Source organism: Apus apus, chromosome 5 (assembly GCF_020740795.1).
Source record: "Apus apus isolate bApuApu2 chromosome 5, bApuApu2.pri.cur, whole genome shotgun sequence".
Classification (NCBI taxonomy): Eukaryota; Metazoa; Chordata; class Aves; order Apodiformes; family Apodidae; genus Apus; species Apus apus.
The window spans coordinates 52,932,183-52,947,599 of record NC_067286.1 but is presented as its reverse complement, the minus strand read 5'-3'; the positions used below and the strand labels follow the sequence as shown (position 1 = coordinate 52,947,599).

Below are 15,417 nucleotides of genomic sequence, written 5' to 3'. Positions count from 1 at the left end.
TGACTTGGATTCTGGATTCTGCACCTTTTATTGAGGGACCACAACTGATTTATCGGTGAGAAAGTTAAAAAAAAAATTCATGACCAGAAATTGGGATTGACTGGCATTGAGAAAAAGATTCTGTTCTCTGTCCTAGCACAGACCATTTTAGTGAGATTGTTCAGTTGGAAGCTGAAGCTGGACAAATTCAGGTTGGCAATAAGGTGCATTGGCTTTTAATGGGGGAAGCAATACGTTTGTAAAAAAGAGCACTTGGGGTTATTGCTGACTTGTCCTTAAGTCAAGACTAAGTGGCTTTGTGGAAGTCAAATGGGAACTGGGGGTTTGGTTGCCCCAAATCCTGGATAAGGTTCTACTGCCTGCATTATACAAGTGGCCTCTAGCCTTCAAACCAACTAACCCAAGTACTCAAGAGCAAGGACCAGATCTCTGGAAGTTGAAAAGGTTGAATAGCACATGCCCCAGGGATACCCAACTTGAATACCAAATCTCCCAAATGGCCACAAAATGAGCCTCCTTGGGGAATCCCAATTTTACACCATATTAATCAGAAAATTAAGACTCAAGTGTATGGAAACATGCTTGTGGTGACAATACGGTTAAATCCAAGCAATACCCAACAGCATATGAGCACATGTACACTGGGTCAGGGAGCAGCAGACACTTGTGCACAGCACCATGCAATGCAAGCAGCTGCAGAAGCCAAAACCAGGCCAGTGCTGGGCTGTGCCAGGCCAGTCTCGGGCCTCCCATCTGCTCTCCAGCACCAAAGCTCATCCACTGAACTCCATTAGGTGAGAGGAGCACAGCTGGATTTTGATGTCTCACACAACTCATCAGGATTTTACAGCAGCTTTGTTGCTTGCTCATAATTGCTGTGCCTCAGAAGATGGTTTCTGGTCAGCCAAAGTCTCTCAGCTCCACAGGTTTCTGTCTTGGTGGCTGCTGGCCAGCTGCGGAATGGTTTCAGGGTTCATACTCTCGAAAGCACAACGACCTCGGGCTGATAAAGAAGAGCAAGATGTTAACCACAGGCACTCAGGACTCATGAGGCAAGCCTGACTGCTGTGCATGTGACTGAAGAAGCATCTGCAGTTTTAGTTCCTTTATTATGCTTAGTTAAGTGTCCTTTTTTTCTCTGGAATGCTGAGCCTTTTGGTTGGCACAGTTTGGGCTTTTGGCACATATATATATTTTTTTTCTTCTGCAGTTAGGAAAAGCTCTTTTTTTAACTGCGATCTTTTTTTTTTTTTAATGAAAAAATGCCCAAAGCTTAATAAAATCTGAAGATGGCAGCAATGAAACAGGAGCAAGGCTATGGCTAGAGCTTCTAGGGCAGGTTTGCACCATACAGTGAAGAGATCCCCAACACAGTGTTAAGCTGAGTTAGTAAGGTCTCACGACTTAGCAGGTTGGATCTGGAAAGGTCTGTGGCTGTGTTGGCAAGCCCTGCCTCTCCAGTGGGACTGTCCAGCCCCGTGCTGGGAATAGCAGTGCTTGCCCACCATGGCTCAGCTGCCTACAAAAGCAGCTGCCTGAGCAGAGCCCACAGGCACACCCAGCCCTCAGCAGCATGTTTGAGTGCCCTTCTGCAGACATGAGGAAGGTGCGTATACAGGGAGGAGAGTATTTGCAGGTTTTGTCTGTGGAAAGTTGATGTACACAGAGGCTTTTAGGTACCATGGTTTTATTGCATTCATATTTTGTATCCTTTATAATACTGGCAGAACATATCACACTGAAACTGTAAATTGATTTGCGTGGGTTGGTCATTTCAGAACAATGTCCAGCCTGCAGCAAACAGATATGCTGTACTTAGGTTCAGAGATAAGGTGTCTATTGGTTTGTCAGAGTGGTAAATGTGTTATCACCGGTGTTACCTGTGTCCTGGAGCACATCACCCCCCCTCCTACTAATCCCATAGCTCCTCATCAAACTTTCCCCACAGCTGAAGGGAATTGTGGAGAAATTCAGCGAAGCTCACCCACCACCAAGAACTGCTTGAGCAGTGTGGCCATGACAGAGGGTGATAAAGCAAGAACTGCTATCATGAGTGACCAGCAGAGGGTTAACCACCCTGAGGAATGTGTCTCTGAGTTTTCATTCTGGAAAAAGGCACAGAACTCTTCAATATCCCAGCAAGGTACCACAGAGGACCTGGAATAGTAGGTTCAAGTGCCTCATGGAGACTGAGATTACCTTCCAGATTGCCTGATAAATTGCAGCCATGGCAGCAACAACAGCCTTGGTGGGGTCTTTTGAAGGGGAGAGTAGCCATCAGCTGCCTGATGTTTGCATTCTCAGCCACAGTGAGTCCAGAAGGCACCTGAGCATCCTGGCTGCAGGGCTGGTGCCTGACTTCCCCTGATTAGTTGCATGATGACCAGTGAGACAGGAGGCTGAGGGGGTGAGCAGGTCTTCCTGGACAGCATGGTGGGGGATGATTAGGCAGGGACTGGCAGCGTGCTCCTGCTGCTGCTACTGCTACCGTACGGTGTTTCATGGAGGGGATGCAGAGGCGTAGCAGGCAAGCAGCAGGAGAGTAGGATGCCACATGGCGAGGAGGAGGAAAAGAAAGAGGTGGAGGAGTAGGCAGAAGGGAGATTCAGTTTAACATGGCATGCCAGGCCTCCACTGCTGCTTCCCTCCCTCAGGCCTGCTCATCATGAATTTAATTTGCGCATGGGGTGAGGGGGATTTTGTTGGCATTGTTTTATTCTTATTCGAGGTGCTCCTTTGCATGGCAAACGCTGATAGTGTGCTCATCGCTGTGCATATAGGCAAACGTGGCCTTGGGTGTACTTCAGTCTAAGGCTCTGATTCTGCAAACACATTAATAAACCAAAAAGCAAGGCGACTTAGTAATATTCTTAAAATGACACCTGCTTTTGTCTTCATCTCTCTTTCCTTCCACCTCCCAGTATACTTTTGCTTCTGGATATCTAATTTGAGCTCAGTATCTAAATTAAAATTTGAGTACAGAAAGGGAGCAATTTTTTTCTTTTTTTTTTCTTTTTTTTTAAAATCTCAATTTAGAAGCTGACCTCATCTACATATGTTCAATAAAACAACTAAAATATTAGTCCTGTCCCAGATAAGATTCAATAAGCAGGAAAGGCTCAGGAAGGGTCAGGCTTCGGGTGGCAGTTGATGTGCAAGGGTGTTTGGAAAGATTTGTCTTAACCTGACTCAGATGGATTTCGGTACGTATTTTGGTAGATAATTGTTTGCTTTGCTTATAAGCATTAACTTGGTCTCTTACAAAAATACATTTGGGAAAGCATCTACTGAATCTTTGAGCAACACAGTGGAAGGCAGTGCAATTAGCTGCAATTCTGAAGGGGGATCTGAAAATTCATAAAAGGTAGAACAAGCATATATATAGATACACTTACATATATAAGTTTAAAAAGTAGATTTCAAAAACCATTCCTGGGCTTTGGTGTGGAGGCTCCGAGCAGCAGCAGACAGCTCCCTCTTCTCAGTAGCTGCAACATCATTACACAAAGACATAGAGACACAGGAGCCACTATTCAAATGTAGCCCCTCAACTTTGTGACCACAAGTGGATTCTATTTTGGTCCTTGCTTTTGAGACTCCTTTTGATGAAGGGATCAGAGTTTTTCAGCTCCCTGCCATTACATATTGCTATTGACCTCTAACTGTTTCTAGCTTTAAGAACTTTGTTTCCATTTCCATTTCTTTACTGTGAAGGTTGGGGGCAGGAATCTGTATTTTTAAAACCTTGGTGCCAACTGCTGTGTGCTGTTGTACTGTGGATGACTTTTACCTCCCTTACATTTCCTCTTATGTTTCGAGATCTGAATTGCCCAAAGTATCTGGTGGAGGATGGCTTCTGGCCCTGCATATCCTGGTGACTTGGGACATGAACTATTGTATAGCAAATTCTGACTGATATAATGGGCAACAGAGCCTCAAGAATTATTTAGGCACCTAATGACCACTGATTTTGGTAGCAGGTAAGCCCCGAACTGAGAATCTGTGCATTAGTTTTTCTGTGGCTTGATGTGTCCCCTTCAAAATCAGTCTTTCCTAGACTGCCTTTTCCTACCCTTCCTTTCAAGCAGACTGTGGATGCTGGATATCCCTGTGCTGTTGTTGCATGATCCCTGGACTGCGTTTCCTGAGGGCTGTCATAAATCTTCAGTCCTCTTGTATTCCTTGTTCTCTTCAGGCAGCCTGGGTTAGAGCACAGGCCATGGGGAAGCCAGCAAGGGAGTCAGTCCCTGCAGTCACTGGGCATCTGCAAATTTAAGGGTGTGCAGGGACAGGAGCAAGTCTTGAGTACCATCTGCATGTGAGTCTGGGGGGACTTACTCAAACTGATCCTTTTCTTGAACAGCTCAATATGTAATACCGAGTAATAAAATAACATTTTAATATTGTTACTGTTGAAAAACAGAGGTAGTGATGCTCTTATGAGATGGGTTTTTCGCAGTTAAGAGAACTGGTTTGTAGCCTTTGTAATCTGGCATTTTCGCTTCTGTCCCACAGACTGGCTGGGTAACGTTTTAAGGTTATGGGAACACCTTTTGTATCTTATTCTGCTTTTCTCTAGGAGAAGTATCCCAATCATTGCCACCTTTATGAATCACCTGGAGATGCAAGTGAGGCATAAATGCAAAAATATTATTGGTATTGTATTACTATTTTTCCCCAGGAAATAGCTATTTTTCACAAAGCAGAGCACATGATCTCTGGTTTATTGTGTAATAGCATTGTGTTGTGATGGTAAGTAGGACATAGATACAGCTTTTCAGTGATGTACAGTACTCTTTCTTATCTTTAATTAAATGCTATTCCCTTGTATTGGAACATATTCTGTGATTACACATGTTTACAGTCTCTAAGTAACTTACCATCAAATACACTAATGAAAATCAGTGCCCCAAAGCAACTTGTGCCTTTTGTCCTGTACTATCCCACACCTCTCTCATTTTTTATTTATTTAATATTACTTCCAGTTTCCATTTTAAAAATTAAAGGCTTGAATTAAACACTTTTGTTGTAATTTTCTCCAACCATCTCTGCTTTTGATGTAGGGACATGTACCTATCTACCTCTCTGCCCTTCCCCAGAACAGTAACCCCTGGGGATACCATAGAGCATAGAGATGATACAATTTAATAAAGTCACAATAAAACATCCAAGGCCTTTCATACTTTTTCACTTTCTTTAACTCAATTTATTTTTCATTTCATGGACAGAGATTTAGTCCTGGTATTAGTTTATGATTTTGCTGAAAGAATTACTGAACACATACGAAAAGGAAATACTATTTTTATTATTTATTTTGTGCCATGTATACCATAGGAAAAAAAAAAAAGAGTTGAAATCACTTCAGTACCACTGTGTTTTTCATTACAAAGTTATTACATATAGAAATTACTCCAAATTATCTGAAATGAATGGAAATTATGAGGTTTAAATTCCCCAGGTTACTGCAAGCACAGCACTGGAAATTTATTTTGTCATCTTGCTGAACATAATTGCTACAACAAAATTTCTTCCATTTTACAACTGCAGCATAACTTATTTATACCAGTGTTGTTGTAATTTTACATCAATAAGTTGCATGGGAAGGAGTACACAGGTGGTAATTGAAAACAATAATTTGTAGTGGGGTCCAGGTGGAGCAGTTGGCTCAAAAAAGACTTCATTTGCTGCTCTGTAAATGCTTCGCATCTCTGTGGCCTTTGACTAGGGTGCCATCAAATCTCTGGTCCACCCAGAGCTGAGATGGCCCGGTCATCCTAAATTACATTTCAAAATGTCAGCAGAAGTGAGAGGAGCGACCGATCTATCATCATGGCACTGACCTGCAGCTCAGGCACAGAAGGAAAAGCACGATGCCTGAGGAGAAGGCAAAATCAAAACTGGGAAAGTGGCAAACATGATCCTGCAATCTGAGCAGCATCCTTGAAGGAAACGAGGTGGAAGGAAACAGAGTCCAGGCCTGGACATGCGCGTGTGTGCACACGTGTGTGCTTTTAGCATATTACAGCAACACCAGCTGTTGCCCCTGGCTTTTCAGCTCAACCACCTTCAATGTGCATGGCGATACATTGTCATTTGTTTGTTGAAGGGAATGTTGTTATTTGATTATTTTCAATTAAGATGTGAGTAGTTGCCTGAGACACGAGCAATGACGTTCACATTCATACTTTGCTCCACTTTTTATGAACAGGAATGTGTGATTTGGGTGCAATACACAAGCACTCCCAAGCCAGGCATCCACACCTCTCTAATCCGTAATTGTCAACAGGAATAATGAAACTTCAGTCTGGTACTGAACCTAGAAACTGATGAATTTCCTTGTTTGAGTTCCGTTGCCCAAGTTAAAATAATAAAAATAATAATAATTACAACAATGCTTATATGTTACTATGGTTATACACAATTTAAATAAAATAAAGTAGGAAAAACATGGAGGAATAAAGAACAAGAATGAATGAGGTGCCTTTCTCTTCTGATGTTCATATTCAGATTGTCATGATTCACAAGAGACAGGCTGGAACATTTCTGTCATGAGTTCAAGCTGAAGATTTCATTGCCACTTTCCGAGCTTAGAGGCTTTGTTATTTTAAACAATCCAAAGATTTCAAATCCTCTTAAAATGATCTGAGAAAGGCAAGTGAAGAAATTGGTTGAAACTTGCACTTGAAAGCGGCAGACAGCTGTATGGATCCCAAATTTCAGGTTGTGTAAGTTCTGAGGAGCACCTATGAGGAGGGGAAGTGTTCTTTGTCCACTCCACATGCAAATGGAGTTGCATATGAATCTCTAGAGAGAAACAATGTTATGTATTTCCATAACGGAGCAAGTTATAAAAGTACCTCTTCAGACGAAAACATCCCTCAATTTCTAGCAGTTTTTCAGGGATTGTTTTTCCTTCTTCACAGCAAAACTAAGTACTGGTTCACAAAACTCAGCTTATTGCACTAAGCAATGATGGCATTTGTTTTCCAAAGACACAAACAATCCTTGGATTGATTTTGGTAGGGAATATGTGCCAGCTTTTTTCAAAAAAAGTCTCCCCAGCAACAGCAGATTTTGCCCATCTTCCTTCAATTTATTTTTATTTTTTATTTTTTCATAAAGAGCAGTCCTACCCAGCTCGTTATGTGGATGCCTGAGTGGCATTCATAGTGGGACAGAGCACATACAGCAGATGGGATGATTGACTTTTATTTACTTTGGATGCTTGTAAAGCATGTTCCCCACTACCTGTCAGTGTGTGCATGCAGATAAAGACCATCCTTTACATGATGAGAGAAGACGCTGGAGAGGATTATTACCTGTCTTTTAGAGAGACCCTCAGATTACAAATGTAGGGGCAGGTCTTGTTCTCACTGCAGACCCTGAGGGTCCTGCAATCTCTCTTGTCAGAAAGTCTGAAACTTAAACAGACCAAATTCTGCCTTTAGGAATCCACCTTTAAACTGAAGAAGGAAAGCAGGGTCAAATCCTGCATTTTATCTGATTTAAAAAAAATAAGTCCATGGGGTTTTTCTGGTCTTGCTTGCTGCTTCCATGATTTTTTTATTATTATTTTTTTGCCGGGGGATGAGGGGATGGATACTGTTTTGATTTTGTTTATTTTAATTGAAAAAAGGTGGGGGAGAAAACTGGGCTCCAACATTTGGACTGCTGCTGAATATGTCTAACACTTGGAAAGAACTGGAAGAGTGAGGGACTCTGCAGGAACCACCACCCCTCAAAAAAACCTAACAAAACAAAACAAAAACAAACCCCAAACACAATAACCCAGAAAAAGCCCAAACCAAAACAAAAACTCCCCAGACCACTGACTGATCAGGGGACTTCAGGGAAGGTTTAGAACATAAATGTTGAGGAAATCTCATTTTCTAAATTCACTCCTGGAAACATGAGCAAATGACAGACATAAAAAATAAGGGGACACCAAATGCCTCGAAAGCACAGCAGAATTGGCACTGCTTTTGCCTCTCTCAAAAAGGTGTTGGTAATGGGGCAGGGGATAATACATTATCCTCCTAAGCCTTCGTTTCACTGCACCCTCAAATATACTAGTGTCATGGAAAAGAAAATCAACTTAATAAATGTTGCAATTTATATATATTTGAATAGATAACAAGAACAATCTTACTGTTAGCCATAAATGAGAAACCCCACCAAATCATTCCTCTGATTGAGGTTCTGAAGCTCTGTTTATGGCTGCAAAGTGATTTGGTAGAAAAAAATTACACATTTTGAGTTATTATATCACCCAGAAATTTGATGCCACTTAACTATGTAATTTTCAGAAATGATATAAAACCACTGCAGAAAAATATTCAGGGAAGCCCAAAAGACCTCTTTTTATCTTTTTTTATGGGTCTAAAATGAGAACTCGCAGAGATCCTTGTGCTGTATGTGAAGGCTGAACTGCCACCTCGGGAGCTTTATTAATATGTATGTAAATATGATCTGGTTAGATCTGTGTTTCTGTGTCTTTTCACAAGGTGGAGCGGCTAACTAAGCCGATCAGATCAACGCCCTGTGTTGGTTTTGTTGTTTTTTTTTTCCTTCCCAAACAGCAACATTTAAAGATTCAAAGAGAATGAGGACAGCAGCCTCATTTATGTCAAGATTGTCTCAAACCTCCTTCCTTCCCTCTCTCTTCTCCCCCCCAGCTCCCAGATCCATATCAAAAACAATTTACTTCTAACTTAGCATGAGATTTCTCAGTAAGGACTGGGAAGGAACTAAAATCACATCACACAGAATCTGCAGCTCGAATTTTTTCTTCCACTGAAAAGTTATTTGAGCAAATGGGGAGAAAGTGGAAATGCATTCGTAATGCATCCAAGCGACACATCAAGCTTAGCCTCCGTGAGGATATTGGGACCTCCCTTTACACTGAAGCCACTGTTATTTATGTATCTAAATCAGTGCCAGTTTTTTGATAAAGACATTGCATGATTTAGGAAACAAAAAAAAAAAAAAAAAAAAAGAAAAAAGAAAAAAAAAGGGGGCTGGTGGTGGTGGAAAGAAAAAGCCAGAAGCTGAACATGTGTGTGCGGAGAGTTCTTGACTCAGTGTGCCTTGCTTTATATAGGATAAAATAGAATATGTAACATCATATTAGCTTGTTTTCCCCTATGATAAGGACAGTGCTTCTAGATGAGAACGCCTCAAATCCCTGGTATATTATGAAGACAGAAAAGATTATTACCTTAATACAAGTTCTTTTGTGCAAGAGAACCGTTCCTCCCCCCCCCAATTTAGAACAAGGGACGAGAGCACCTTTAAAGCCAGCGAAAAGCTTTTTCTGTTCTTGCAGGTTATGCTCCCGTTCTGCCTGTGTTATTTGTTTCTTTATTTCGGGGATTTTTCTCTGTTGAGGTTTGGGTGGGTTTTTTTTGTGGTTCTGAGGGGCTGTGGCTCCAGGTTTGCAGGAGGGTGGCGAGTGGCCGGCACTTTCCTGTAGCCCCCGGGACGGCGGAGCGGGGGGCCGGGGGCCGCAGGCCCCCTTTACGGGGACAAAACTGGGCCGTGTCGGGGGCCGCCGCCGCGGCTCGGGGCAGCCTCCGAGAACCCCGGCCCCTCTTGCGGGGCTGCTGCCACCGAGTGCGGTGGGGCGGCGGGGAGGGGGGAGAGACACAAGCGCGGGGCCAGCTGCAGATGGAGGCGGGTCGAGGGATAGGTCAAGGTTAGAAAGAGACTGCTATTGATCTGGCTTTGAACGCGAGACAGGGAGAGCAGAGAGACTAAAGGGGGAGCTGTGAGACAAGACATTAACAGCTTTCAGTGCTAATGATCACAAGTGCCAGACAGGGGAGGAAAGAGGAGACTGAGAAATCACTTTGGAATTTATTTATTCCTCCCCATTGGGATGTATTTTCGGAGGAGGAGGCAGGCTGGGGGCTTACCCCCCGCAGCTCTGCCCGCAGCCGGAGAAGCGGTGCGGGTGCAGTGGAGGGGAGGCTCCGACGGCCCTGCAAGCCCCAGGAGGCTGCCTGGGTCTGAGGGGCCGTCAGGGTCCCCCCGCCCCCGCCCGCCTGGTCAATCATTGTCGGCCCTTATCTCCTGTGCTCAGTGCCCACTGGAAGACACTGGTTAATCAACAGATGATGCCCAGTAACTTCCCGATAAGCTGCGCTCCGAAGAGGGTGCAGCTTCCTGCAGCTCGCTGAGAAACGGCCGCAGCCGCTGCGAGCCGGACTTTGTACCCCTGAGGGTAGTAGGTGACACCCCTGCACCATCCCCCTCCTTCCCCGTGACGGCGGCCGTAGCCCCATGGAGTGACCCCCGGGCCGGGCACAGCCACACAAAACCTCTCGGCCTCGCAAGCCGGGATGAGATGGAGGATCGAAAGGGGAAGAGGAAGGCAGCCCCCATCCCTGCTAACCTTCCCCGCAGGTGCGGAGCCCAGCGGAGTGGACTCGCTTCCCTCCCATCCCTCCCTCCCCTCTCTCACCGAGAGGGTGCCGCATCCTGGCCCCGGGCAGGGCAAGCTCGGACAACGAAGACCCGGCCCCGGGAACACCCCCTCGGGGCCCAGGGGCCGTGACTCCCTGTCCCTCCCCTGCCCGGCGGCGTGGAACCCTTGCCATCACCACGCTCGTTTTTTCCTTTACAGGACCCTGCAAAACAAGCCAAAACACACGCGACGAAGAATCTCAAACAGCTTAAGCGCCGTTAAAATGTCTTCTGCGTGTTCGTCGTGCGTTAATAAAGGCGGAGGGCTGAGCCGGGGCACTGCAAGGTTGGCCCGGAGCCCACCGCCCGGCCTGGGAGCTGGGGAGGTGGGGAGAACGGCTGCCCTGGGGCTGCCGTCGGGCCGGGTTCCGGGGGTTGGCAGCGCTGAAATGCGAGCTGTGAGCGGGCGTGCGGGTGTGGGGAGGAAAAGGCAGATTTGCTGGAGGAGGCGAGAGCGATGCTGTTTAGCCAAATTCTACTCGAAGCTGATTAAGGGCACCGAGAAGAATTCTGGTCCCCCTCAAGGCTCCCATGCGATTTAATACAAAAAAATATTCATTTAACGTGGAAAGTAAATGACACGACTGCAGAGGGGCTCTCCTAGCGTGCTCCGGGTGGAGGCTGGGTGTCTTGGGTTTCTGTTCCATCTGCTTTCAAGCCCCCAGCCCTCCCCCTCGCCCTGTCCAGACCTGGTGCTGAAAAGCTGTTTGCACAAAACAATTTCCTTGTCTGGGGAGAGAGAGAAAAGAAAAACCCAACACATAATGGCAAGAGATGCGCTGTGAGAGCGGAGGTAGTGAGGAAAAAGTTGATTTCCAAGAATCTCACAAGTTAGAAGCGCACGCCGTTGTGGGCATTTCCCCGCGTGTGAAATAGAAAGGAAACTGCACTGAGATGCGGTCCCTGGGAAATCGGTGTCTCTTGATTCGTGGCTGGGACTTAATTCCTCCAAGGAAAAATCCTCTCTGCCAGGATTTTAACGGAAGGGGGAGACTGAGGGGGGGGGGGGGGGGGGGGGGAGGTGGGAAAGAAGGTCGTAGCGTGTATGCGTTTGCGGATCGGGTGCGTGTGCGCGCGTGTCCCGCTACCATCAGACTTCGGGTAGGGAGAGAGGAGGGAGAAGAAAAACAAAAAACCAAACAACACACAAAAAAACAGGGAAAAAAATCCCAAACCACCTCTCCTCAACCCACACAGATATTTGTGTTGTTGTAAAACTGTTTGAAAGAAATGCAGGGGGAACGTGCTCGCCGCCGAGGAGCTGCGGCGGCGCCTGGAGGGAAGAGCAGCCCGAGACCCCTCGGGAGCTGCCGCTCCAGGTCTCGGACGGCGAGAAGCACGACCCAGCGCCCGGCCCGGACGGCGGAGACCGGCCGCCGCAATGAGTAACGGCGAGGCGAGGGCCCCGACATCGGTCCCGGCACCGGCGCCGACCCCGGCGGGCAGCGCGCCGCAGCCTCCCGGCCCTCGCCTCCCGCGGCCGCCGGGCCCGGCGCTACCCTCGGCAGCCGCCCCCTCCCCGAGCACAGCCGGGCCGCCCCAGCAGCCCCCGCCGGGCTCCGGGAAGTTTGGCCGAGCGTGAGGATGCGGATTTATTCCTTCGGCCCCAACCCCCCTCCCCTTCTCGCTTTCCTTCGCTGCCGGTAGCGCCGCACAAAGCCCCGAGCGGCTCCGCAGCCCGGCATGGGCTGTAGTTTGTGTGTGTGCCAGTGTGTGTGTGTGCGAGTGCGGGTGTGTGCGAGTGGCGTTTCTTGTTCTCTTGCAGGGTACAATGTTAAAAAGCCACCACTAGTCGCCCCCAGTGCTCCTACTCTCTGGGTCTTTTTGTCTCTAGTGCAGATTAAACGTCACGTCCGCACTTGAACTTGAATTTTATCCCATTGTACAGAGGCAGCCCCAGCCATAGAGAGACAGAGCGCTCCCAGAGAACCCGGACTCCGCCATCTTCACATTGCAATATATAATAGTAATAGCCAGCACCAGCCCAGCTGCACTGGGGGCTTCCTTCCTTCCAGTCCCAGTGCCAGGCGAGGGGGGAAGAGTGCAAAGTGGTGCAGGAGCACTGGCAATCCAAAAGCACCAGGGCAAAGCAGTGGCACTTGTACTGGGAAAGAGGAGACACAGTTTTGGCTACCCCTTTTTTTTTTTTTTTTTTTTTTTTTTTTAAATTCTCTCTGTATATCTTCCCTGCGAGGGTCAATCTCTGAATTTTTTTTTTTTTTCAATTTTTGTGTGTGTGGGCAATCCCAATTCTAGTACTTTTAAAAAAATATTACTGCTTTTTTAATTTTTTTTTTCTTTTTTACCCTCCTGGTGGAAAAGCGCACTTGCCAATTTGCCAAGCGCTCTGGAAAGAGGGAAAAAGAAAAGTGTCACTGGCGGTGCATATCCTCCTAAGTTCAAGAAGAGATCTGGAAGTCCAAGTGGCAGAAGCAGTGGAGAAAAGACAGAGTGTGTGAAAAAGAGGAAAAAAAAAAAGAACGAGAAAGAGCTTTTCCTGATGATGATGATGATGATTTTTAATTGAGAGGGGATCCCATCCAGTGCACCACAGCAGCAACAAAAAGGAGGCTTTTTTTTTCTTTTTTCTTTTTCTTTCTTTTTTTTTTTTTAAAAAAAAAAAAAAAAAGAAGAAGAACTCCATAAAGAAGAAGAAGAAAGAGGAAAAAAAAAAGGAGGAGGAGGACCGGCCCCCCAACACATCCCCCCAAACCAGTGCGGCTCTCCAGGCGATGCCAGTGTAAATGCCAGGGCAATGTCCCGTCGCAAGCAGGGAAACCCGCAGCACTTGTCACAAAGAGAGATTATCACACGTAAGTTTGAACTTGGAACCAGACCGAGCCGAAATCGAGCAGCAAAATTAGGGAAGGGGAGGAAGCGGTTGGGAGAGGAGCGGGGAGGGGGGGGAGTAAGGGGGTGGGGGAGAGAGACTCCAGGAGCAACCAAAGCTGGTAAATGATTTCGGAGAGGGAGAGGAGAAGGGAATTAAAGAGGGGAGGGGGGTGTGTGTCTAGGGGGGATGGGCTGGGGGTGGAGGGGGGGAGAAGCCCGAAGTTTGCTGTGCGTTTTTGCAGCGGTGCGGAGGTGAGGCGGGCGGGCAGGCGGCGTGGAGCAGGGCAGGCTCTGCTGGCGGGGAGAGCGCGGCGCGGGGCTCTCCAGGGTGCGGGTGCGTGTGCGGGGGCCGGCGGAGCGGGGCGCGCCGCTCCGGGCCGGGACACCTAGCCGGGGCTCCGCCGCTTGCCCCCGGCCCAGCTTCTCCTTCCTTGCTCCGGGAGCAGCGCGGAGCGGTGGGAAAAGTTGGCTGAGCGCCTTGCCTCGGCGTGACAGCCGGGCCGGGGGAGGGGGGCGGTGGATCAAGGTGGGCAGAAAGGAGGGGAGAAGCGCAGCAGCCGTTGGGGGGGGGGGGGGCTTAAGGGGAAGCACATGGAGGCGGCTGGCCGGACGGGGCAGCGCGGGCTGGCAGTGGAGGGCGTCGACTCCCCTGGCGCAGGGACACGGGGGCAGGTAGAGGGGCAGGCTGCACCCTGCCGGCCCCAGGTGCACTGCTGGCCGGGGGGGGATAACTATCCTCCAAAACGGGGGCGAGGGGGGAAGGCAGGCTCTGCTCAGTGGGGGCTATAGGCAAGGCAGGGGCTGCAGAGGGGCGGCCGGGGATGTGTGACTGTGGCTCGGGGAGCAGGCAGAGCCGAGGAGGGCGACAGGGCTGGAAGGCACGAAATGCGGTTCGGGCAACGGCACCAGCTCGGGTGCCGGGGCAGGAGCGGAGGCTGCACTTTGCCGAAGCTCCCATTGTGAAATGAAAATGCACACATACCACCTCCTTCCACCTCCCCCGCGAAAAAAAACAGGGAAGGAAAAGATAAAGAGAGGAAGCGCGTGGAGGGAAGGAGGCGCACCCCCCACCGGTTTCAGCATCTCCCCCCTCCTTCCCCGTTCCCACCCCTAAAGCCCCCGGAGAGGGGCAAGCGCCTGCAGGCAGAGTCGGGGGCAGGTCCCCGCGCCGGGCGCCCCGCTCCGCTGCTCCGCCGCTCCCGTCCCCGCGGGGCTTGTTTCGCGGCGCTGTGTGGAGGAAGGGGGGCGAGGGGGGCTCCTGCTGGGGCACGCAGCGGGGGGAGTCAGGGGGTCCCCATTTCTCTCCTATAGCATCGGACCCGCCGCCATCGGGGCACGGGGGGGGGGGGTGGGTCAAGGAGTCCCCATTTCCCTTCTATATCATCGGACCCGTTTGGGGGGGGGGGGGCTGGTAGAAAATGCCCAGAGCGCCTATGGGGAGGTCTGGGGGGGTGGCGGCGGTCCTAGGATGGGGCCCCGCACCCCGCCAGGAAGGCCTGTAGAATAAGCCCCCTCCCCAAGACGAGTCCGCAAGTTGGTGTGTTGCGGGGGGCGGCGGCGCGCACAGAGCCATCCCGGGGCTGAGCCTGAGCCGCGGTGGATCCGAATATTTATGTTGAGATTTTAAAGAATTTAAATAAATAAATAAAATATTCCCCCGGCTTCTCTCCCCTCCCCTGAAAGCCAAGAATAGGAGCCATCTGCCAGGAGCATTTGGTGCTTGCGAGCTCCTCTCTTTCTTTGTTACCGGTGATAAATTTCTGTTTGTAAGATTTCCTTAGGAATCGAGATATAGATGTGTACATAATTTTTCCACGTCTTGTGAGATTTTTTTTTTCTTCTCGTAGCGGAGTGTTGCGGGGGGATGATTTGACTTCCGAAATTTCAATTCCTTTCGCTCTTTCCCTTTCTCTCTCTCTCTCTTTTTTTTTTTTTTTTTTGAGTGCGCCTTTATTTTTTAACTCGTTCCACCTTCCCCCTCCCCCACAGCCCATCAGCTGGTGGAACACAAATGAAGATGCATCTGGTATTCAGCTCTTTCTGGGGGGTTTGTTTTTAATTCATTGTTATTTTGGAGCCAGATTTGCATCACCATAAAAGGTGGATAACCCCCCCCCATAA

At 48.3% G+C, this 15,417-nt stretch overlaps 1 protein-coding gene across 2 annotated transcripts in view; it reads left to right on the top strand.

Moving 5' to 3' along the window:
• The first annotated feature begins 13,210 nt into the window (after positions 1 to 13,210).
• The window catches only part of BCL11B (BCL11 transcription factor B), a 96,147-nt gene continuing 93,940 nt past the window's right edge, over positions 13,211 to 15,417 (top strand). For both annotated transcript variants that reach the window (XM_051622107.1, XM_051622106.1), the window contains exon 1: positions 13,211 to 13,277. In XM_051622107.1, the coding sequence (XP_051478067.1) occupies positions 13,220 to 13,277 (58 nt within the window). In that variant the 5' untranslated portion in view covers positions 13,211 to 13,219. The remainder of the gene's footprint in view (positions 13,278 to 15,417) is intronic.